Here is a 26079-nt window from a genome sequence, read left to right on the forward strand (position 1 = left end):
TTTGAGTATGTTAGTTGTTAATTAAGAGCCGGGAAAACTGGTTGTTACATTAGATACTCATGTAACACATGTGATGGTTGGAAATGAACTGGAAAGCATATGTATTTGAACGAAAAGGGCTAAAATCAGATTCTAGAGGGTGGATTGCATGTGGGCAAAGATGGGTTTTTGTGAGCATAGACAAGAATGCAAGTTGGGATGCATATGGATGTGTGCAAATGGCAACTTTGATGTTTAAAAGTGTGACCTTTTATCAAAATCGGGTTCTCTAGACATAATTACATGTGGTAATTATATGTAGTAATTACCTGAGGTACACATGTAATCGAGTTCAGAGGATGTAATTGCATATGTAGGAAAATGGATGTGATGTGTAATAACATGAAGAGATGAAAGTGAAAGGATGTGGATGCACTTGCATTCTTGAGTAGGATTCTTCAACTCTCTTCCAAAAAAGGAAACCGAAACAAGCAAGCAAAATAGAAACAAACCTCTTACTTTGACTCAAACTTTGACAAAATTCTAATGTTTCTTTACATGCAATTTCGTTTTTTTGGAGTGTGGGAGGATTTTAAAGCAATTGCAATGAGAAAATTTTAACTTATTTAAAGAAAAATTGCAACATATGCATGCTTCTGAACAAATGGACAAAAATAAGCCAAAAAATGCAACATAAGAGCAGAGCAAACAAGAAATATAAGAAAAGTTGAAATCTTCTACTTACTTAGAGCTCAATGAGCCAAAAGTGGAGGAAAGAGAAGTTGAAATGAACAAGTTTTCTCCAAATTCTAGTTCTCCAAGTGCAAATGCATGCAACAACTAACAACCTTTCAAAGTTCAAACTTTCAATGCAAGACCAAGATGTTTGTTCCAATCTTCTTTCTTCGCACGTTTTTTGTGGAAATCAGATTTAGGAAGCCCAATAACATGGGTGTTTTGACTTGCAATTTCAAAAATGTGGTCTCCAAGCTTACTTAAATGCAAAACGTCTTTGCAAAATACATGTATTTGAGCATTTTGATGCAAAAACGTGCCCTAGAAATGCACTAAATGGAGGCGTTTTTGCTTTTTTTGGCAACAAATGTGGATTTTAAATGCATTTACATACATTCAAACTCCAAAACGCCTCCTCCAAATGCAAACACATGGGCTGGAAATGCAGTTTTCTAGGCGTTTTTGGTCAAAACGTGGCCAATTTAGCAAAGTGGAAAATTGTTAAATTTTTCCATTTTAAGAAGTGAGTTGGAAAATGGTTGGTGGTTGGAAAAAGCATATGAACATGGGAATCTTGTATAAGTAATGCATTTTAAAATTATTCTTGTGGCTCCTAAAAAGTATAGATTATGGGGCGAAGTAGTCCAATCATGGAGAGTTGATTTTTCAATTTTGGTGAAGATTTGTAACTTTTGGGTTGAGGACACAAAATGGAATAATATATGAAGGGAAAAAGAAATAAATGTTTTAATTTTTATCAATTTTTTGAGGGGATCTACAGTAGATGGTCGTTCCATCTTGTGAGTTATAAAAAAAATGAAATGTATTGCCATTGGGGAGCCAGGGAAGATTGCTTTTCATTGAATTTCTAGCTTGGTTAGTTTGGCAATTTGTGGAGAAGAGATAGGAGAGATTGAACTGTGTTGGGAATTGGTTTCTTGGGGTTGGATACAAGGTATTTTTCTCGATTTTTGCAAGTTTGGAGCAGCAAATAGTTTGAGACTTTGTTTGCGTATGTTTCTTTAGGCCACAACTTATTTCAGCAGTTTTTGCTTGCAATTTGGTACTGCCTATGAGCACATTGGAATCTTGAATGTGTGAATGCATAGTGGATGTAAACTTCAGATTCTAAAAGAGGTTTTCACGCTGTACTCGGTCTTTTGAGGCTAATTTAAAAGTGTATTTCAGATTCACTTGTTGATGCGGGACATTGTGTGTATTTTCGAGTTATTTTGAATTTCTTTGAGAAGTGTTGTAAGAGTTTTGAGAGGGATTTTGGATTTATCTAATCCTCCTTCATTAGGCTTCATTCTTATATGGAATTATTATAAAATATGGAGCACAATTTTTGGAAACAAAATATTTAATCTATTATTAATATATAAAATTTAATAAATTAAATTTTATAATTTATTATAACTTATTTAAATAGTTTAAGTTTAGAATAATATTATTATTTTTAAATTATTATAATTTATTTTGTATAGTATATAAATCAAAATAATATAAGGCAATTTTAATGATGATTTTTTTTTTCAAATTTCCCCCCTGTCGAAATTGATTCGAACTCAATCGTTGTTGAGCTTGAACTTGAATTGGAACCTTGTGACATAGGATTTTGAACTTTAGATTTTTGTCGACATTCTTGTTAAATTGTTGAATATTTTATATATAATATACACGATTTTTTTAGCGACTTGAACAAGATTTAAATATCTATTTTTTAACTTTTCAATGGACTATTGTTGCTTTGTTTACATGTTGAAATTCACATGGTTTAGGGGTGGGTGATTATCACAAAACAACAAATAGTGCTTTTCTTGCCTTTGTGGATGTTGATCAATGATGAAGGTGCGTCCAAAGTTAGTGATTATCACAACACAAAGCATAGTGCTTTTCTTGCCTCTTTGGATGCTGATGAATGATGAAGGTGCACCCATATTTATAATTTAATTTAAATAATCTTTAATTTGATCATCAATGATCTCGTCACACATAGATGAATAAGTAAATAGCCAGGAGCTTCATTTATATAAATCAAACAATTTATTAGGTATGTGGATCCTTTTTTTTAACATTTACATTTTGGGCATAATTATATTATCACTATAATAATTTCTCTATAGATGATGCCATGCAAGTCATTGATTTTAATTTCGGTTAGCGGTAATCTTGCTTTTTCTTCAGATTAGCTTTTGTTCCAACTATATACTTCCCTAGTTGTCTTATTGAGCTTAAAGAAAAATCTCTTTGGTTTCTTTTGGTAAATGCTTTGTTAGTTGGGTTGGTATGAACTAGTATGTGATTAGAGCATATCATTATATTTGTTTTCATTCTTAATAGCTTTGATCTGAATGAGTATTTTCACTAATCATTATCCTTTCCTTGGAAATACCACTTACATTTATGACATAATCCTCCTAGTTTGAGTTGATATTAACTTATAGGGAACTAATAACAAAAGGGAAATATTGCAATCTTTTTTGACAAATTATTGTGAACGATGGTGGTAATACTTGTGTATTCTAATGTTCTAACTTGCCCTTTGAACTTGCCCTTTGATATATGCTTGCAGGTGGAGGAGTTCAAGAAAGTTTAAAGGAAAATTTAGTTGTAGTGACTAAGAAAGGGAGGGCTGTTTTAGATAGGTGGCTTCCAGAGGATATAAAGTCACAATATCATGTTTTACAAATAGTAAGCGAACGATACCCTTTTTCTCCAAATGCATTATTCACAAAATGACACTCAAAATCAAATTGAGAACATTTCCTCATAATTGCATATTAAATATGTATAGCCGTATTTGTAATGCTTGCATCAACATTACAAGCCTCATACTCAGCAAGACAAGGTCGAGCTTTGACTTTAATTTGGCAAATCGAAAAACCCAAGAAATTCAAAGATTTTAAGCTATTTAAAGTTTTTTTCATGCATCATTTAGTTAATTAACATCAAATACACAATAATTGAGATAAATAGAAGCTATTTTGCACCCATACACAACTTTGCATAGATCACATAAGTATAACTGCAAATTTCTGAAGGAAATTAGTTAAAGTTAAACTAAATAACATAATAGAAATATAGTGTCACTGTCAAATGTCTACAACATTCATGGAATGAAAAGCTCAAAATATATATTATAATAAAGGCTCATAGTAGCCTATGACCTACAAGTACACATAAGATAGGTCATAGAAGACTCTAGAGTCATTGTCTCTCCTTGTGTTTGAGGTTGAACCTCAATGACATGTTCATCCTCCTCATTGTCATCGTCGTCCTCATAATCCTCATCATCAGGGTTGGATACATCACTCTCAACCTCAAGGTCGTGCACTGCATTCCCTTGTGCTTTAGCCTTCTCCATTACCATTGCTACTACCTCTGCCTTTTGATCTATTTGATCAACCCACTCCAAGTCTTCATCATTGAAGACATGATCATTAATCTTAATGTTTTAACCTACTTGTGGATCAACCTTCTCTAATACAATAGGCGATGTGTTAGTGCCCAAGATTTGTTTGTGGTGAAGGTGAAGGTTGTAGTAATCAAACACAAGATCATTCAACTTTTTCATTGCCAACCTGTTGCACTTCTTGGAGTGTATATGCTCAAACAAACTCTAATTGCGTTCGCTTCTTGATGCACTAGATGGCTGACTCCGGATACAAATTGCTACACTTTGTAGATTTGGCACCTTAGTTTAAACATCTTCCACCATGCATCTAAAACAAGAAAATTTTAAATCAATTCTATATCTTTAACTTTATCAATCTAAAGTGGTAATACAATTAGAAATTACAATTTAGAATAATAGATTTTTACCAAGTATCAGTTCTGTCCGATTTTTTTTGTATAACCCTTGTGCAAATAAGTCTCCTTGTACTTTCTTATACATTTATATTTCATAGATTATAACTGTTCCAACTGTTTCATCGGGTGGTATTCTCTTTATAACATCATAGAGCCCACTCCACACCTTGTCATCAACCTTGTGAATTGGAATGCAAGGTTAAGGAAGTGGGTAGTTGCATGTATAGGCATGTGAAGTAGATTGTGCCATTGCCTATCTAGGACAACCCATATGGGACTATGTTTATCCTGATTCTTTGCATAAAAAGTTTGAATGGTCTCTTTCACCCTATCTATGCCCTCAATAAATGTATTTCATTGAGGGCTTCTCTCCATCAACAATACATAGGAGAACAATAAGAAGCTTTATGAACTGCAATCATTGTGAAAGGTGAAACATTAAGCTTTAAGTTTTTAAGTTTTTTTTTAAAAAATGAACAATGAACATAAACAAGTGTTTAACAAAAATGATGAAATGAAATGGAAATGAGGACAAGAAGGAAAATTACCTCCACAATATCATTGGACGGTTGCCAAAAGCAACTTTCATCAAAAAAATAAACAACTGTCTCAACCCCCGCATTGGTCTTTGCATATGATGATCTTATCCACTCCTTACATACAAACATGCCTTTCAAACCGACCTTTAACTTAAGCAAGGATTGCAACGTGATAATTTTCTTTTGCAAATCTAGTAACCCTTGAACAAGACAACTCTTTTTGCTTTGTGTATTGCCTCATAAGGTTGAGGACCCAAGTATGATTATATATGAATTTACAAATATTCCTTCCTTCCTTGCTCTACGCATGTTTTTATCCAAGGAAATTTACCAAGATCCTCCAACATGAGGTCAATGTAGTGAGCAACACAAGGGGTACAAAACAAGTGGTGGCGCTTCTTTGTAAGAAATTTACTTGCAGCAACATAATTTACTGTATTATCTGAGATTATTTGCAAATTGCACCACATTCTCCTCGCCCACCTCCTTCAACACTTCATTACCTCATTACCTCACAAAGATACTCTGCATTTTTTGTTTTGCCCGAGGCAACAATTGATTTCAAAAACATTGTGGAACTTGAAAAAAATAAAGCAATTTACTACAATGATCAATCATGATTCATAACGTAAGTCTTATGGGTTAAAAACTTAATCAATACTTGACTACTAGTAAGTACTATAGTACTACTACTAACTTCCAATTTTTTAAGTACAAGTTCTACTTCAAATATCTACAATTACCTGATGAGGAGACAAGAAAATTTAGTAGTGTTCTATTTCTTCTGTCAGTCCAACTATTGGTCACGATGATGTAACCCTTCGTCCTCCACACCTCACACTGCTCATCAATTTCAAACTTATACATCAGCCACCTGTCGGGTTAAAAATAGGACCTTTTAACTCCTGATCATTAGGGGCCTATTAATGCCTCAGTTTATGTTGAAGGTGATATTTCAATCTATTAATGCCTCCCCCATAATATGTAAATGTAAAATGCCAATATGTAAAACTCCTTTTTATGGCCAGGGATGACATGTTTCCAATCCCTATCCCTTGATATTACAATAGAGTTTGCACTAGGGTTAGATTTAGGCTTGGATCCATTACCCTCAGGCTGAGGCATGATTTTGCTGCGGTTGCAATATATCATAAGTAATAATAAAAAGCATCTACAATGTAGAAAATCAAATTTACAAACACTAGGGCTTTTTACTTTCCAAGTTTTTCATCAACAAAAAATGGAACAAATCTGAAGGCTAAAACAAATGTAAACAAAAAAAGATTCATAAATGTAAAATAATTATAAAACAACACAAATAAATGTAACTTCTTCAAATTTGCTTTTAAAATGGAAATGCAACTCATGTTTGTAGAAGCTTCCTCCAAATGCTTCTTTAAGTCCTCTCCATGCTTAGATGCAAGTTACAAACTGGCACAAGCAATCAGCAATTGATATATGAGAGCCGACTGATTTGCTAATCTATTTTGTAAAACCCCAATAGTCTTCTCTCAAGCCTTTTTTCTCTTTTGTTTGTGTGTGCAAGTGATAGAATGATCTTTTTAGGTCTAAGACTTAGCATGCATACCCAAAAAAAACAAATACATTTAAAATTATTATTTTTTGCACTCTTTTTCGCTGGCTGACAACAGAGTCAGGCCAGCGGGACTCGCCGAGTCTGCAGAGTTCATGGACCTAGCAGGTCCAAGAAAACTTGCTCAGGATTTGGCCGAGTTTGAGGAAAGAGGCCACAAGCCTTTGGAAGGCTGCCTTGCAAGATTTGTCCAGTCTCGTAAGGCTGATTTGCACATATACATATACATATACATATATAGTGTAGTTTTTCTTGAAAGGGTAATGTTGGCCATATACTGAATGCATCAATTAATATTGAGCTTTCCCTACAAGAGTTTCCTCGTTGGAATTGTTTATAAAGGTTCTTGTTGACATATTTGACTAAAATAGGCAAATATCAATGGAGCAGCTGTCATCTACATAGATGTTTCTTACCATTATCTGAGAAGGAAATCTACAAATATTCAAAACTATTTATTGTTGATAAGTAGGAGATAATTTCCACAGCAAGTCAAATTGTGATATTGCTATCAAGATTTAACTGTGTGATTTTGAGTCAAACTCATTGACCCATGTTTCATGAGTAGTGATTCAACATCAATCCATCTCTCATGAGAATAAATGGAACACTTAGCAGTCATTGGATCTAGGTGATGCTCACAGGGGTGAAGCACCAGAACTTCTCGGGAGGTCAGCATCCTTGTACTACTCCAGTCTGAGTGCGCTTAACTATGAAGTTTCCTCTATGGTTAAACCCAAAGCTTGCAACCCCATTTGCAAAACCTTCACCAAGTGTTGTGCCTTATGAACCATTCATTAGAAAGCCCCTTAAGCTCATTTATTGTTGTTGCCTGCTGACTTTTGAAAGGGGTAGCTATAACTATGAAGATATTTCAATTATCTTGATATTTTTTTTCATAACTATGTTGCAGTGCCTAAATGGGGAAAGAAGTTGTTAGAGACCTTATGGAACATCTAATATTGGTCCTCTTGAGGATTATTGCCTGCAAAATGCAATATTCACAAGGAAGCTGTAGGGTGTGGGATATTCACAAGGAGTGTAATTTTTTATTTTGAACAAATGAGAATTATGTATGCATTTTTTTCTTTTGGTGTAGAAAGGTTAAGAATCAACTAATATTCATAAAAGAGTATGCCCATTAAAAATAAAAGCAAATATTCATAAAAAGTATGCTGGCTGGATGATTGCGCATAAAACTGTATGATACTTTGGAAAACATAAGCAATTGTCTTAGCTTATAACCTAGCTTTTAATGCACAATTAAAATTCGATTCCTAGTCCCATTCAATTTCTGCTGTCATCAGAACTTAAAGGAAATCAATTTGCCAGCAAAGGTTTGGGTTTCACAGTGAGTTCCAGATCAGATCTCTGCTATTTAGTATTTCCATTGTTGCTGATTCCCCTATACTGAGGCATACAACCCTGGTATAGATTACTAGTGATTGTTCAACGTAATCAAATGAGAGTTTTTGGTGTCCATGCAAGTTGTTAGTTGTAGTTAATCTGTTATAAGCATTTCCTCTTATTTTCTTAAGCATTATATTTGAAAATCAGAAAAAATTCAAAGAAACCAGAAAACAAGAAAAATACAAAAAAACTCATAAATAACAAACACCACAGGAAAACTAGATTTTCTCATCATAAGTTGGTCAAATTAAAAATCCAAATGCAGTTAGCTATTTGTCTTAGAATTCCTGTTGGAGATCTTTCATACAATCATTGAAATTCTTTTGTTGGGTGTTCAAGTCAATTAGTGTTTTTATGGGAAATTTAAGGGTTTATTTTGATACATTATGTCTAGTTGCCATAAACTGAAATAATAATCATATCTTTGATGTGCTGATATATTCAGGGGGACGATATTTATGACGCAATGCTGAATCAGACGAATGTTACTGAAAATAATAACAAGTTTTATGTTATTCAAGTTTTAGGTGCGCTCTTTATCCTTTTAAGATGCTTGTAAAAATCATAATAATTTTTAATTTTAATTTTTACATCTGTTTTAGTTTGTTTTGTCCTGATGAAATTTAAGGGTGTTTTTACTTTAATTGGACAATGATAAGCGATGTTTTGCTTACTGCCATCCTCAATAAATAGTTTTTTCTTCATTTTGAGTTTGAAAACGATAATGAAAGTCACTTTTTTCACTATAAGTTTTAAGCTAATAGCTATTGGAAGTTAGTAATATGCCAGAGTAGATTGGTGTAGACTGTTCAATAATACTTGCCTCAATTGCACTCCTTGCGGTTCACTTAAGCCAAATTTGTCTTGGGCAGTTTATGTTAGGTCTAGCATCATGTGTCCTTACAGAATTTTTTTTACTAGTTTGTTAATATTTAACATTTTGATCAAAATCTTATAGATTTCATATGTATGAAATCAGTCTCTGTTTTCCCCAACTCCTTTTCTGCACATCTATCTTTTAGTTATTAGATATTCACATGCAAAGGGCCACTTTACACAGCTGAAAAATTCTGCTCTGCCTGTACACACTCTTACAGTCAAGCATTCTAGTGCTCTGCTTTTTTGAAATAAACATTTCCCTGTATATGAATAATTGAGAAATTAAATCCTCTCATGAACCATGCTGGAGCAATTGTTTTGACTTGGTGGCGATTGGGCTTGTTTGTATTGAGACATAAAGGTTGTCCCAAAGGAATTAAGCTGAAGAATTTGAGAATTAATTGAAGAGTCTTAGATGCATACTAGATGGATAAGATAGATAAGAGAAGATAGATTAAAAAGTGAAGGTGATATCGATTTTCATTTGAATAATGCTGGATAGCTAGCAGAAATGATGATTAATGTATCATATAATGGACACAAAAATTCTTTGCAACTTTCATATGCAAGTTTGGAGAATTTGCACTTCAATTGTTGTTAGGGTTTTCGGTGCGAAGTCTGTGGATATTGAAAACAACTTAGTAATTACACAAACAAACAACAAAAATTATAAAATATAAGGACAACTCACAAAATAGAATAATAATCTGGCATTCATATAAAATCTGCATGTACAATATTCTTTACATTAGGGACAACAATATCTGCCCCGTCACCTTGCGTCCTCCCCCCTCCCCCCTCCCCCTCCACTTGTACCTCCTTTTGCTTCGCTAAGAGTGACTGTGACCTCTTTGTTCGCTACCTTAGGCGACTTCTTTCCCAAAATCCTTCTCCAATTCTTGGGATGCTCCGTTCATGTTTGATTCGCTTGCAGCCATGCTGTGGGAGTCCAGCCTCTCCAGTCCCCACGACACCTCCTCCTTGTCCCATAGCCTCAAGAGTAAGAGCAGTTGCCCAACAAATTAATGGTTTGACGAGGACTACAAGTTCTTTCACTCCTCGATTTGCTTGACCTTCTCCACCCTTCCTCGTTCATCCAGTTGAGGCTTCGCTACATTTGCTTTCTGCACCACAAGAGCAGTTGTTCTTCTTGATGCGGTGTAGATCCGTCTGTGCCTCTCTCCTGCAGTCTCTGAAGCTCTACTAGCATACCCTGTTTCTTTGTTACCCTCCCCCCTCCACCTTGTATCTCAGTTCCCTTGTGTCCCACACCTCCACTCTCTATGATATCCTCGATCAATCCCCTTTCCACCTCACCCGCACCTCGTTGCCACCTCTTCACATTCTTTAGCATCAATGAGGCTATAAGATGCATGAAAAGTAGTAGGACAATAGACAAGGAGGGGTCCCAAGTGAAGCATTTCAAGCTTGGTATTACAGTTTTGGGCTCCTTCCTCATAGTGCTCTTTAACATAGTGGTTTCAACTAGCTTTCTCAACTCTTGGTTGCGACATATTATCTATCCGATCTTTAAGAACGGGTCAATCTTGAACCTTGACAACGACATGACCATCATGGTTGGGCATATGTTCACCAAGCACTATGCTACCATGCTGAACAATATTCTATCCGGGGAGCTTAATCAATGACATTGCTAGGATATGGGCAGGTTGATTTTCCCCCAAATTTCTAGACCATGGGCCACAATTTGACTCTGTGAACTATAATTGAGGTGGCTTGACACCGTTTGACGAAAAACTGCTATTGTTTTGTAGACTTTTTCGGAAGCCTTTTTTCTTTGTTCATTAGACAATTCTCTTCTAGAGACTTCGGGACATTGAAATCTCGTAGACTCTCTTGAAAACTATTATGGGTTTATTTCAGTGCATTGTTGGCAGATTCAGGTCTTCGCAAGGATTCTTAAATCCTATTCAAGTCACCATTGGTGTGCAACAGTGCTTCTCTCTCTCTCCCACTCGTTTGGGTATCTACACCAACAAGCTCAAGGCTTTCCTCTAGGGATTTGTGCTCCCAAGAGATGGTTCCTAATTACACTAGATTTTGATCTCTATTTTATTGTTTGCTGAGGATGTGATTCTTTTGGCTTCTTCCCTGGAGGGGCTTCAACGACTTCTTGATGAGATGGCCTCCTGTGATTCACGACAACTAGTTGTGAACTTGAGAAGACCTAGGTGATGGTCTTCAATTGCTTGACCTCACATCTCCTTTCTACTTTTAGGGCATTGAGGTTGAGATCAAATCTTCCTTTACTTACTTGGGGGTCAAGTTCTCCAAACCCCATTTCAGTATGAGACTGGACATGCAGCCTTGGGTTAATAAAGGGCTTTGTTCCCCAACTATGCTTGAGAGACAGTGCTTCAGACATCACTTTTAAGATACCATGACACCGTTCTTTGTTCTTTTTCTTTCTTGCTTGTTCTTTCTGTGGATGCTCTTTGGTGCTCTTGTTGCTAGTTGTTGCCTTGTACTCTTTCCAATCCCTTAGACCTTCATGGTCTCTTGTTGAACATTAATAAATTTATCTATCATATCTATCTGAAATTTGTGTAGTCATCTCTCTCTCTCTCTCACACACACACACAGACACACACAAACACAGACACACATTTACACATATACACATATACACATATACACATATGCACATATATTCCTATATATATCATATATGTATGTATGTATATATGCATACATACGTGTGTGCGCTAGTAAAACCTTTTGAGAATCATTTGTATAAAACTACAACATAATTGATTATGTCTATGAATAATTAAATTAAACACAATTCTAGTTTGAACGATTGAATTACTGATACAAACTATACTTATAAAGAAGTAATGCAATGATTAAAATATACAAATGCACGTACACTTGTTGATCCAATGAAATGCAATTTATCGGTAATTCCAAATATATACACATAACTATAGATGACCGGTATTCCAGATGCAAATGATGACTGTGCTAGTAATGATATAATTCCAATGCATAGACTGCAAATAATTATAATCATTTTTGTTTTTCTTGTAAGTCTAGTTGTTAACATCCCTGCAATAGTCGAATACTAGTTTTAAGACGTATAGAAGTGATTATTGGTGATTGTTGAACTAAAAATATATTGATAAACCATGGCTCATTAAATGACCAATATCTTGCAAGACTTTTGAGTACTTGTCAGTTAGATGAAGTTGCTAATAATTTGTGAAAACAAATGTCCCACAAGGCAATTGCTACAAAATTTGCTAATTGAATGAGTTAGATATAAGAAATGTTTGCTCAGTAGGATAAATGGTTGACAAATATGAGAATACAAAAAATGAATCAGAACGTGTATTTTTTTTGGGCTATTGGCTAACATGTTGTAATTGACCCATTCTAGCCCTAATTTTGTAAGCGACAAATGCTTGTATAAAATGGCTTAGGGTTAGGAATTTTATGATGTATGATGTATGATTTAGTAGCTTTTTGAGTCGGTATTGAGTTGCAAGAGATTGCAGATTGTAATTAGGTTAAAATCACTGGATAATAAGAATATTGGACTCGTTGTTTGGTTGGCGTAGCCTAGGGATTGGGTGAACCACGTTAAATCTCTGTGTCTTGTGTTCTCTTTTGTGCGCTTTATTCTTTTCTGATGTTGGTTATATTTGCTTGTAATTGTTATTTTTGCCTCTCTATTCCTAACATTTTCTACATGTGATAATAGTGCTTTTGCTCTTCTATGTGAATTTCTTCCTTAATAGCAACAAATCCTATCTTCATCATTACTGTCTAAGAAGTTGATCACTTTGAAATCAAAGTCATCATCACTAGCATAAAAGCAATCTTTAGGGGTTTTCAACTTGTAAGATTTTCTAGGTTTCACCTTCTATACTCTCTTAGAACATTGATAAGAAAAATGATCAAATTCTTTGCAACACCGACAACAAAAGCTTTCTTACCTTTAGGTTCTCTCTTTATAATCAATGAAAGAGTTTCATCAATCTTCTTCTCTTCTTCAGATATATCTGCCCATTCTCTAGGAAAATCACCGCTAGTGTTTCCAGTTTTGGTAATTGCCCTTTTATCCTTATGCACACTAGTTCTAAAAGCAATCTCAGATCTATGTTAATTAGACTTCAATCTCGATTCATATGCTTGCAACTTTCCAATCAAAGTCTCTCTATTAAAATTTGGCATAATTGGTATAATTTCTTCAATAGCTAACACCTTGGTCTCATAAGCAGGAGTAAGTGATCTCAAAATTTTATAACATACCTCATCTTCTGTTATAGTTCCACCAAAACCTTTAATGCTTGCAACAATCTCAGTTATCCTCTGAGAAAATGCTCTAATCGATTCATTTTCCTGCATTCTTGTATTCTCAAGCATTGTTTTCCAGTTTTGTAACGTAGACTTCTTTTTACGTACATCTTCTTCATTCATAAAGTGCTTCTAACCTTGTCCAAATATCATAAGCAAGATGTAGACCTTTTACCTCAACAAATTCATGTTTTGGAAGTGCAAAGATCAATGCTTCTCTACCATACACATTGTACATTAACTGTTCCTTCTGCTCAGCAGTGCAAGAATCTAGATTAACTATTCCAATAGTCTATCCCCATGCATAGCAAGTGAGTCCTCATCTTGTCCTTCCAGTTGTCATAGTTCTCTCCATCAAACTTCAGACTTTCCTTTCTGAATCCCATGGATCTCCTTAAGCTGCAAAGCTTCTTGATCAAGGACTTGATGCTTTGATACCAATTGTTAGAAACTAAAGTTCATCAATACAATTGAAAGGGAGGGAGGGTGAATCAGTTGTATGCCAACTATAAGTTAAATCCAACTTATTAAATCCAAGTACAATAACCAATAATGTGCACAATGCCAAGATATAGAACGTACAGAATGATTTGTTGACTATGGAAACTCCTGATGAAATAGAAAACCTTGGTGGGGATGGAACCCATAATGTGATCTACTAATAGCAAAGTTCCTTATGAAAGGATGTGACTCTGTTAGTAGCCAAATACAATACAATCAATACATATAGTTCCTGTTAGAAGATTCTAGCCTTGTTAGGAGCAATAAGGAAGACAATTGAACACACTATCCAAATTGATTTACCACTGTTTTACAAAACAGATTTTAGAATAATAAATCTAATTAATTGCTAATATCCAAAGCCACTAACCAAACCTGCAACGTAATTGCCAATACAGTTCTCAAATCGGCATCAACATAATCTTCTACTTTGCTCTAATAAAATTCGCATCCTTAGACCACATCCGCATCAATACAACACATTGTGATACATACAACCTAAGGAAACAATCTTTCCTTTATACCTTGTCCTAATAACTAATTCAGTAGCCTTTTGGGCTTCCCAGATGTATAATTAATTACATAGGACATCATTAAGATATTACAATAAAGTTACACACGCTACAACACACTTCACAACTTTAAAAATAAATCCCAATACAAGAGTTGGCTAATAGTGAACATATCACATGTTACACTTTAGTGACCTCCACAGAATAGTCTCTAGAATTTGGTAACACGAATATAGCATCACAAACATGTCTTCAACCATGATCTAAGCTCGCTCACCTTGATTCTATCTCGCTCATCAGATACAACTGAAATATCAACAACCTGTTTCCTGCACACTGACTTGCTACCAGTCTTTTCTAAATCAACTGTAACTAATCCAGTCCTTCATATTAATATATGCGAGCATAGATGTAGCACCTAAACATATTTCCGAACAGGAATCACATCTCGCATATTTTAATCTGTCATATCCCATCCTCGCTGATCAAATCAACCTCTACAATTTACAGAAACGCTGTCTGACAAACTCAAACACATACATGTTGACATCAATGACAAAGCAGTCACCAGTGCAACACATAAACATCCAATCCAAGTGTTAGTTTGTGGTGACTGATCAGGGAAGTACTGTACATACTTATAAATTCTTTGGGGCTCGGGATTTTGGGCCAACATGTAATTATTAATTATAACCCTAAAGCGGTAAAAATACTTGTATAAAGGGGCTTAGGGTTAGGGATTGTTTCATTGCAGTGATGCGAAAATTGATTCTTGTAGCAGTATTGAGCTGTAAGGGATTACAAATTGTAATCAGGTTGTAATCACTGGATCGTAATAATATCGGACTTGTTGTTTGGTGGACGTAGCCCAGGGATTGGGTGAACCACGTTAAATCTTGGTGTCTTGTGTTCTTTTCTGTGTGATCTATTATTTTCTGATATTGTTTATATTTGCGTGTAATTGTTATTTCTGTCCGTGGTTTAATCCTGATTCCTAACAACAAGTGCCAACTACTCTTGTAATCCATACAATATCCCCTTAATTCTAGCAGTTTCAACCTAGATATTTTACTTTTTGAAGTGGTTTATTCTTGGAAAGGGCTTGGACAAAATGATATATGTACCCACACATCACCTTTTTATGTGAAGTCAATCTGTGCAGCATTTATACAAGTAGTTACACAGGCCCCATCCATGGGAACAATTCAGTCCTTAAAACCATAAAAATGCATACTATATAGTATTACCTGTGAAATTTTCAAGAAAATAGCTTATGTTTTTTTCTTGAAAACAGATGATGGTCACATTTTTTAATGTCTTTAGCTGTTGGTTGAGGTTTTCAATAGATTCAGTCAATATTGCTTTACTTGACAATTTGCAGAAGATGACGGCGGTGGGAAATATATGGTATACAATCGATGGGGCAGAGTTGGTATTAGAGGTCAAGATAAGCTCTTTGGTCCATTTGGCTCACGGGATGATGCAATTTCAGAATTTGAAATGAAATTTGTAGACAAAACCAAGAACTCTTGGTCTGAGCGACACAATTTTGTTTCTTACCCAAGAAAGTACACATGGTTGGAAATGGATTATGAAGGAGATGATACAAAAAATGTAGGTAGATTGATCTACAGTGATTTTGTTGCCAGGCTTAGTAGCATGTCCTTGTAACATGCTATTTGGATTTGTTGAATTCTTATGTCAAAGATTTCAATTGTTTTGTATTAACTCTGAATTGTCACTCTCCAGCAGGTTAAAAAGAATGCAACTGATTCTTTGTGCAAATATGAACCTCGAAAAAGCAAGCTAGATTACCGTGTTGAACAGTTTATATCTCTCATTTGTAATGTTGACATGATGAAACAACAAATGATGGAAATAGGTAAATTCTTTTACTCTCGTGCTTCATGGATATATTTTTCCTGTTTCTAAGTAAATTGAATATTTATAAAAATACAATTAAATGTTATTGGTTCTAAAGAACTTTAAAAAAAGACATCTTTGATGGCTAGATGCATATTTGCTTGTAAGTTGAGAACTACAAAAGTGGAATGTGGAACTTTCTTTAACAAGATTGTGGGAATTAATATTTTATTATTTGTGATTCTAAATCGATTCTGGATTTCAGTTTAGAATTACAAATTTGGTAACCCTTATTTATTGATTTAATTATGTGAATGGATTTGTAAATATTATTAGGTCTATTTTCCCTAGTTGAAAATGATAATTGTCACAATAAATTTTGTCAATGAGTTTGTAATGATGTGCTCACTTTGTTTTCCCTAGTTAAAATATAAAAGCTAAGTAACCAGTACAATTTTATCTATATTCAGGTTATAATGCTGATAAACTACCTCTTGGCAAGCTAAGCAAGTCAACCATCTTGAAGGTAATTATTATAACTTTTGTAGGACTATATATATATATATACAGACACACACACACACGTGTGTGTGTGTATGCATATGGATATGGATATACACATATATACATGTATGTATGTAAGCACAGACATGATTTGACACTGCTGGGTGCACAAGTAGATAGTATATGGCCACGCATTTTCCTGACGTTCTTGACATGAGTTATCCGTGGCTAAGCAATATATGCTGCATACTTTTCTTAATAAATACCATAGTGTTCCTAGGGATCTTGGGTGGTAACCTTATACTTTAAGGAATATTGAGGCCTGATTCTGTATTGGCATCCAAAGCTAGCAGTTCTCTTTTCGACTTGTGAGACTCTCAACTTGAGCTTTTATCAGTGGGATACCTTTTTAATTAGTTTTGAAAATATTTAAAGTAATTATATATTGTTTTTTTTATTACAAAAAAATTGGCTTTAATCTGACTGAACACTTTGCAACAGGGTTATGAAGTGTTGAAGAGAATTAGCATTGCAATTGAATGTCAGAATAGAAACGATATTCGGCATCTTAGTAGGTATCGATTATTTCCTAAATGCACGAAGAAAGTTGTATGATCTCCTTCCAAAATTTCCAACCTTTTTTCTTTTCTCGAAGGCACTTATTTCTGAATATACCGAAACACTTTGCTTCTGTTTTCAAATTCAGGTTTGCAGGTTTATTATTTATTGAAATTTGAAATCTTCAGCATAGAACATGATATATTGCATAATCTAAAAGATGCACAACAAGACACAATTGTATTCATGAGTAAATACCATTTTCTATCCCCAACTTCACTGCAACAATTTTATATTCTAGAACAAACTATAAATTTTTGACCTCATTTAATTGCAACATTAACATTGCTAGGGAAGTTTATATATATATACTGATTATGTTCATACATTGATATAAAAAAGATGTGTATACATGGCATTGGAAATCTTCTAGCATACGTGACTTAAAAATCAAAAAACATGTAGAAATTCAGGCATTTTTGATGTAGAAGATTAAAAACAGTTTAAAAAACCACAACACATGCCATAGATGAGTTTTTTAAAAACTGCTGAAGTGTAATATCCATGGTGACACCACCTTGGAGGATAGGGGAACGACAGAATGGGGTAACAAGTTTTCGGGACGGGGGGATAGATGGGCCTTAATTTGGGGATGGCGGGGGACAGTATGGTACTTAAAATGCTAGTTATGAAAAGATATATTGCAACGTAAGATATAAAGATGTAAAAGAGTAAATTTTTGAACATTGCATTGAATTGGAACATCGAACATTGAACATAAATAGTTGAATCAGCAAATAGTCAACACTGAGACGTCCCGCCATCTTTGATAGAGGTGGTGGAATTTGGCGACGCTGCTGGGGACGGAGTCCCAAATTCCCATGTGCGTCCCCGTCTCTGAGACGTGGGGCAAAAGGGGGTGTATGTGTCTCCATGTTACTATGGTAATATCCCACCCGCATATTTATAGTTCAAAATTATAAATAGATGGTTTTATGCAACAAAAACTTAAGAATATCTATTAACCAACAAATACCCATATTTAAACGACTTCAGATTTGTTATTGCATTATAAATTCAGCTATACAGAAACATAACTTATTCCAATCTTAAATACAATAGTAATAGTCAGATTAGATAATAAAGATAGAGTGAAAGCACAAGACACTTGGTGTGATGTCTCCAACAAACAGTGAGGTTCTCTCCATTGTATCCTGGCTTGAGGGTTTCCATCCTCAGGCTGGTTGAAAGGCGAATGCTTCCCAAATATCGCTCCAAGAGAGAAAATGAGAAACAAAAACCATAAACCAAGCATGAAGAGAATGAACCTCTAATGGTCCTCCTGTGGCCATTTCCGTATCTTGTCATTTTCCTCTGCTTAACTCTTCTTATTTCTTTTTTCTCTTATTTCACTTTTAATTAATGTTTCTTTTTAATAATAAAGTCATATAATAAATAGACTATTAAGTCTTCTGCCTTTAAAATAAATGCCATGTCGAACTAAGAGATCCATGTTTTAATAGCTTGTTGGAATGCTCTCGACAAGATCCTTCAGGTCCAATACTGGAAGACCAGAAATATGTGCCCCTGCTGACTTACAATAAATAGTATCTAGAAACCTTGCTGACTTACTATAAATAGCTTGTATCTTGACTCCAATTTATTTGAAATTGAAGATGCCTATGTCGAAACGAACACTAATCTTGCGAATTCTTAATTAGCCCATGAAACCATGGTGAAAAGGGCTAATGACACATCAGAGAATAATGGCAAGAAAAAGGGGACATTACATGAAGCTGGAATGAGTTTTGTATTCTCTTTTACTTGTAATATCATCATGTTTTTGCTGCTAGAGAAGAAAAACTGGTTCTGGAATGCTCAAAACATGCCCTAGAATGCAAGTGAAAATAGAGGCATTTTTTCATACCCAACCAATTAATGTGCATGAAGACCCAAATGTATGCATTGCAAGCTGCATTTTTTCTCTAGGAAGCCTTATACGACTTCTAGAAATGCATTTCCACATATAAAGGAATGTGGTTGAGACGCTACAACCAAGGACAATCTTCTTAGCCTCCAACATAGATTTATGATGCTCTTTGTCATGCCCAAAATTCAAGGCAAAAACACACCAATTTCTTTTTGTAAAGGCTAAAATTGAGTTAATTACATAGATACCGGATTGAGTTGCAGGTAGGTTATGACTAATTGAATGTTTTACAAGTTTCTAGATTGTACGACTACGTTACAATGTGTTTAGGTTTTAGGTTTTCAGTTGACGTTTACTAACTAGATGATATTTTGATGGTTAACACTGATGCATGGTTGAAGGTTTACGTTTTTGTTTCATGAATTAAACATCATGCTTTAAGTTTTCCAATTTACCTTAAGGTTCACTAATATCAAATTCCAATTAAACATTACTTATAATGCAATTTCCTTAATGAAGCTACCGCAAGGCTAAGGTTTCCATTTTCTTTAATATTCATTTAAATGAACATTTTATTATCAGTTTGGCAACACCTTGAAACTCTTGGAAGACCTATGTGACAATCTGCATTATTAATAATTGAGTTCACATGTATCACTGATACAATTGACACATTAGATAATTATGAAAAGTCAGGTTGCTAAGACCAACAAGTTCTATATATATATATAAGGTGACAATATATAATTGATCTTATAAGTTAAATACATAATATATAAAGTATTAAATATATATTAACTCATACATTATGTATTATGTAAATAACTAAGGTATTAAGTCCAAATACAAAATAATATAAGTAACATATTATATATCTATATATAAATATTTATTTAAATCAATATACATATACAATTATATGTTATTTAATATATATATATATATATATATTGTTGGGTGGATATTTTATATATATATATATATATAGATATTGTTGGGTGGATATTTTACAACCGATAGTTTTGTTAGAATCCAGTCACAAAATAGGTAGACTAGCCACAGCGTGTGAGAGAAAGCCTCTCTTACATTAAAGGGAAGGCTCTCCCTTCTCACCATTCTTTGGATCAACTCAAGGTAAGCAAGAAGTTGAGAGATTTTGTAAGGGGTGCTACCAATATTATTTCCTCTTAACTTTTAGAAAAGAATCCACTTACCTGAGGAGCAAGTAATGGGCAAGATGAAATTTCTAACTACACTTCTATCTAGTAGCTAGAAACAATGATACCAATAAACCAACACCAACTCAAAGGCTGATTGAAAGCATACCGGTTTGGCTTTAAGTCCTATTTGTCTAATTTAGAAGAAAAATCACTACCATTGGGGTGGAAAGACTTCTAGAAATAGATGATCTCTATTCTATAAGAAAAACCTCTACCATTGGGGCGCAAAGACTATTAGGAGTAGGGAAATTCTAACTAGTTTTCCTAAATTTGAGATGGTAACACAAGCTACAGTGAAAACTTCTAGTCCACGTATTACCATAATCGCTCCTAGTCAAAGCTTCGACTCTGATTGCTTCTTAACTCACTACGCTCTATTATTGAACACACAAAAATAACATGAATCAAAGATGATAGGCACAGATTATAGTCAAAGCTTCTAATGTGCTCTATCATAATTGCTATTCTAATGTGTTTCTTTGTCAATGCTCAAATTCTTGAAGTCAGTTTTCTATTAAAGAGAGAAGCCTCGAATACTCTTGCAGCTGCACATACATTGGGGATTGAAATTGAAGATGATCTTATTCTTGCTGGGAAGATAAGAATTGTAGCAAGTGGGTTTGAAGGAAGTTATTATTCTTCTAACTCATTTTCCTCGAGCATAAGGATGGATCTTGTGGTGCAGAGATTAGCAAATGTGATACTTGCCCTCAAAAAGAAAATAGCTCAAGGCATGTTCTTTGTTAGTCATGAAGATATACAAAGGAGGCCTCTTCTGACTATTCCTCATAGTTCTATTGATGGGAATCAACAAAGTGTTAGCTTCACCATCTAAGAAGCTTGTAATTGAAGCACCATTAGCGAAGGCAACAGTAAAGCATCTTGTATCTGAAACTAGTGATCTTGCTATTCTCTTCTAGGAAAAGGAAGAAGACATAGCTGGCCACTCATTTCTGGTGAATGCAGTCTCAGAAGGCCTGTGATGAAAAGTTGAGGAAGGAAATTTTTTCTTCCAAGGTTCAAGATGGTTGTGTCATAAAAGTTGGCATGCAAGCAAGTTCTAATCAAGCTAAAAACGATGTATTTGTGTCTCAAGGTCATGAACCTTGGAACATTTTGCATAAATGTTCTACCCTAGAGCTTGAAAAGGAATTTCTTATAAATTAAAGACTTTCCCAAGTCAGAAGTTTGTGAGCAACATGTCGAGTTAGGAAATACAGTTATGTCATTACTGAAATCATATGATCAAGGTTTTCTTGATCATCCTTAGGTGCCGGTGATTAATGAACCAGTCAAGAAAGTTGCAACAGATATGAAAGATTTAGAATTTGTTCGATCAAGAGAATGTCCAATCCAACATCTTGCTTGGTTGGAGGCTTAATGGAAAGTTAGAGATTCGAGATTCCACATGTATCTAAACATGGAAATACCATTAAAAAATACACCAAAGAAGATTGTTCAATTTTGGAGGAGCAATTTCAATTCATGGACCTTTCTTGGAGTAGTATTACACATAATTCATCTCAAAAAGGTGAATTCTTCCATCTCTTCCTAGAGGTGTTACATTAGGCTTTGAAATCATTGCTCCAGTTGTTTGTGTTCCATCAATATGAAGTTGCATGTGAGCATGCAAGGTACTGCAAGATATTGAAAAAACGAAGCTATTTTGTTGAGCCAGTCAATGGTTTCATCTAAAATTTTGCATTTTTGGCTAGTTTTATTTAGGTAGGGTTTTTCTTTGCTTTCAATTAAGAGTGCTTGCACATTTTTGTTTTATTAGATTTGCCTTGCTTCAGTTGCATTAGATTAGTTTTTCTTTTGTCGCCTAACTCTATTGCCCAATGGAGTGGATGAAGGCACTTAGAGAATTGGATTCTATGTCACTTTTTGTTTCCAAGAACAAACGAGTAACATTCCCCAGACTTAGCAGCTGTTGTCCTGCATTTTGTCACCACAAAATGTAGGTAACAGTACAAAACTTTTTCAAATTAGTTTCGAATTTCTCTAAGTTTAATTCATTATTTAATCGGTTAGTATTGATCAACCAATCAGTACCAATTGATATAATGGATCCTTTTATTGAAGGCTTTCGTTAAGTCTTTTTTGTTTTTTTTTATGTTGAGTCTATGCTTGATTTTTGAAGCCTTCAATGTTCTTTTTTTTGTTTTCGAGTGTGTGTTTGTTGGTTTTTGGTCCTTTGGTTTTACTCAAGTTATTGCTTTCAATTTTCCCTTCGATTCGTATATGTTAGGGCTTAATCAGAGTTGGCAATCAAAAGATATGATCATTTTAATGCCCAAAAAGTGGACTCTCCAGGTGCAACTGCACGAATTAAAATATCATGTTATATTTTAAACTTGACATTCATTTTTTGAAAAATATAACATAAATTCACTTTATGTTATGTTTTTAGGTTACTTTGTCATTTTAATTTTTTATTTAAAGTAACAAGAGTGCACTTTATGCTATATTTTTAAGTTGAGTTACTTTTTTATTTTTCACTTAAGTGACTATATTAACTATATAATTTGATTTAATTTTTGAGTTTTAATTCAAAACTTCTTAATAAATATTACTTTTTGAATGATATTTGCACATTATATATTAAACTATATAGTGTAAATATTATTTATGACTCAATTAAGTGACATTTCTTCAAAAATTAAATAAACATGTGCTTAATTGATCACTTAAGTTGTGTAAACATGTCCTTCAAATCCAATTGCATGTAAATATGCTCCTAGAGAATGAGTTTTTGAACTAAAAGCATGTAAATGCTTTTGACTTAAAATATGCAATCACCCTCCTAGAGTGAACAATGCATATTTGAGTTTTTAAAATGTGCAATGACCCTCCTAGAGTGAGTTTTGCATGTTTTTAAAATATGTAATTGCACTTGGAGAATGCGTTTTTGCGTTCAAACATGATTTTAAATATGTAATGGCGTTCAAACATGATTTTAAATATGTAATGGCACTTGGAGAACATGTTTTGCATATATTTCACATATTTACAAATGATGAAGCCGAATTTGAAGCAAGAAAGGCAAAAAACTTCATGTTTTTCCTCTCCAAGAACACGTTTTTCACTAAAAATGAGCAGATCTGCCCATGATATGGCTTGAAATCCTTAGGAAGAGGGTCATTTTTGCATCTTTTGGCATTATAATGCCCTAAGCGTTGAATCTCATACAAAAACGGTTCATTTCATGACATTTTTGAGCTACATTTTTGTGAAAAACGCACAGATTTGGGGAAGTTTGATCACTTTTTGGCTCAAATAGAAGTCGTTTTGAGGTTTTGATCCATATATTTGCTATTGAAGAACATTTTTTTGCCTTTAGATGTAAAAAATGCTTCATTTCATGCCTTCCATGAATCACATTTTTGCTAAAAACGCCCAAAAAATTGGGTTTTTCATTCACTTTTTTGTGTTTTGGAGCCACATTTTTGCATTTGGGTACATGCATATGCATTTGGGAAAGTCGTTTTTGCATTCAAAAGTAAAAAAGATCAATATATATGCATTTGTGAGCCACGTTTTTGCAAAAACGACACAGATCTTTTGCATGAAAAAGACATGTTTTTGTTTAAAAAGCTCAAAAGATGGCATTTCCAGCCCATATGTTTGGATCAGTAGGGGTTGTTTTTGAATTTTAATGCATGCTATTGCCTTCGGAGACCATGTATTTGGCATTTTCATCTCAAATTCGACCCTTCATTTCTTATTAATATTTGTTGAATGCAAGTACGGAAGAAGTCAAATTATTGTTTAAGAATCCGGATTTGGAGGAGAATTTGTCTTCAAAGTTTATGATTCTTTCTTTTTTGGCTCTAGGATCTCCAAGTAAGTGGACATTTTCAAACTTGCTCATCAATTCATGCATATCTTGCTATTTCCATGCATATTTTAGCTTGAAGTTGCCCACTTGTCCAAATGCATGCCATGTAAAGTGCAATTTCTCTTTAAATAGGATGAAAACATTCATTTCTAAGTGTTTGGAATTTCCTCAAATTCCAAATTCGAATTTTCACATGAAAGTGACTTGCTTGTTGACATTCGAGTCTAAAACCAAAGACGTGTTTCTTTTGTGCTTGTTTTCGTTGTTTGCTTGCTTGCTTTTTCGTTTTTCTTCTTTTGGAAGAAATTGCAAGTTCTTTCCCAAGAATGAGCACGTTTCATTTCATTACATATCATAACGTTTCACTTCTCACTCTTCACATGCAATTACATGTATTTCCATCCATCATTCACACTTACATGTAATCTCATTCTCCATCTGCACTTGCATGTAATCTCATTCTCCATCTGTGATTACATGTAATCTCATCCCTTTCCCATATACATTTACATGCCATCCATCTTCCTAAGTCCCATTTTATCCCTTCACATGTACTTTCCATTTCACATCCAATTCATTGCATATGTTCCATGAGTATCTAATCAATACTCCGAATATACTGTTCCTCAGAGATCCATTTTGCCAATATTCTCATGGAGTCAGAATCCATATCTTCTAATGATGGATTCAATCCAATTGAAACTTTCATGTTGCAGCAAGTCAAGATATGTTAGAATTTCTATAAAAAATAAGACATCCAGAAAAGAAGACCTGCTTCAAATCAAAGAAGCAGTAATTGATTTGGTCTCCATTTTCCCAATGGTTGTCTTAGAACTTGAGTTTGTGTAGGAATGCGCCAAGCACTTTGCTTAAAAGAAGAAGTTAAAAGTGTTGATGGAAAGTTGTTCTCAGTTTACATCCAGACATCATCAAGAAGGTCTTCAAAGTGTCAGAGACTCCATAATGTGCCAATCTACAAAGGAGAATTCACGAAAACTCGAACGATAAAAAGCTTGATCACATCAAGTTTTCAAATGACAACGGACAATTCATCAAAGAGAGTCAGAGGCTATCAAAAAAAACAACACCATGGTTGTTAAGGTGAATGCAGTGGCACAAAATACAGGTACTTCCTATCCTATGATCATCCGAGATAACTTTGCCAAGTACAAGGCCCTTCAGAATAATCCTTAGGATAGTTTCCTTCTCTTCCGTCTTCTTTCTTCTTCAATCATATTTGTAGTTGGAGAGGATGTATTGTAGGAAATTGTGTAATTACATGTAATATGATTTGCATGTGTAATGACATGTAATACAATAATTTATCTTGTTAGTTAGACCGGGTTAAAGTTGGTTGAGTTGCTCTCAGTTTTTCATCTTTTTTCTCAACTCCTTTGCCTATATAAAGAAGTGGCCTTTCATTGTAAAAATCATCTTTTGTTGTATACAAAAAAAAGCTCTGCCATACTTGTACAAGCATAACTTTGATTGTGTAGTACGAATTTAGGAGAAAACCGAATAAAAAGAAGCAATTGGATTCGAAGCTTTGACTGGAAGCAATTGTGATAGAGCAAATTAGAAGCTTTGACTATAATTTGTGCCTATTGTCTTTGACCCATGTTATTATTGTGTGTTCAATAATAAGAGCATATTGTGTTAAGAAGCTGATCAGAATTGAACATGCATATTATACTAAATCATATATTTTAATTAATTCTTGTCTTTAATTAATTGTAATGACTTTTCAATTTGGAATTATCCATTCAAATTCTAATGAAGATGTAGATAAAGTGACCTTTCAACTTCCATGAAGATGTATAAAGAGGTTCAAGTCGAATTCAATAATAAAGAAGGATATGGACATACATCTCATTTGCTGAG

At 34.2% G+C, this 26079-nt stretch overlaps 1 protein-coding gene across 3 annotated transcripts in view; it reads left to right on the forward strand.

Annotated features, from left to right (window-relative positions):
- PARP2 (poly(ADP-ribose) polymerase) overlaps positions 1-26079 on the forward strand; it is a 188065-nt gene that overhangs the window by 51598 nt on the left and 110388 nt on the right. For 2 of the 3 annotated variants that reach the window (XM_089813536.1, XM_089813538.1), the window contains 6 exons: positions 3290-3408; positions 8516-8597; positions 15664-15896; positions 16032-16164; positions 16616-16671; positions 17151-17224. In XM_089813536.1, the coding sequence (XP_089669662.1) occupies positions 3290-3408; positions 8516-8597; positions 15664-15896; positions 16032-16164; positions 16616-16671; positions 17151-17224 (697 nt within the window). The remainder of the gene's footprint in view (positions 1-3289; positions 3409-8515; positions 8598-15663; positions 15897-16031; positions 16165-16615; positions 16672-17150; positions 17225-26079) is intronic. The other variant, XM_089813537.1, reaches the window with a different exon arrangement.

Source organism: Cupressus sempervirens, chromosome 2 (genome assembly GCF_028749045.1).
Source record: "Cupressus sempervirens isolate cs-2001-9-10 chromosome 2, ASM2874904v1, whole genome shotgun sequence".
NCBI lineage: Eukaryota > Viridiplantae > Streptophyta > Pinopsida > Cupressales > Cupressaceae > Cupressus > Cupressus sempervirens.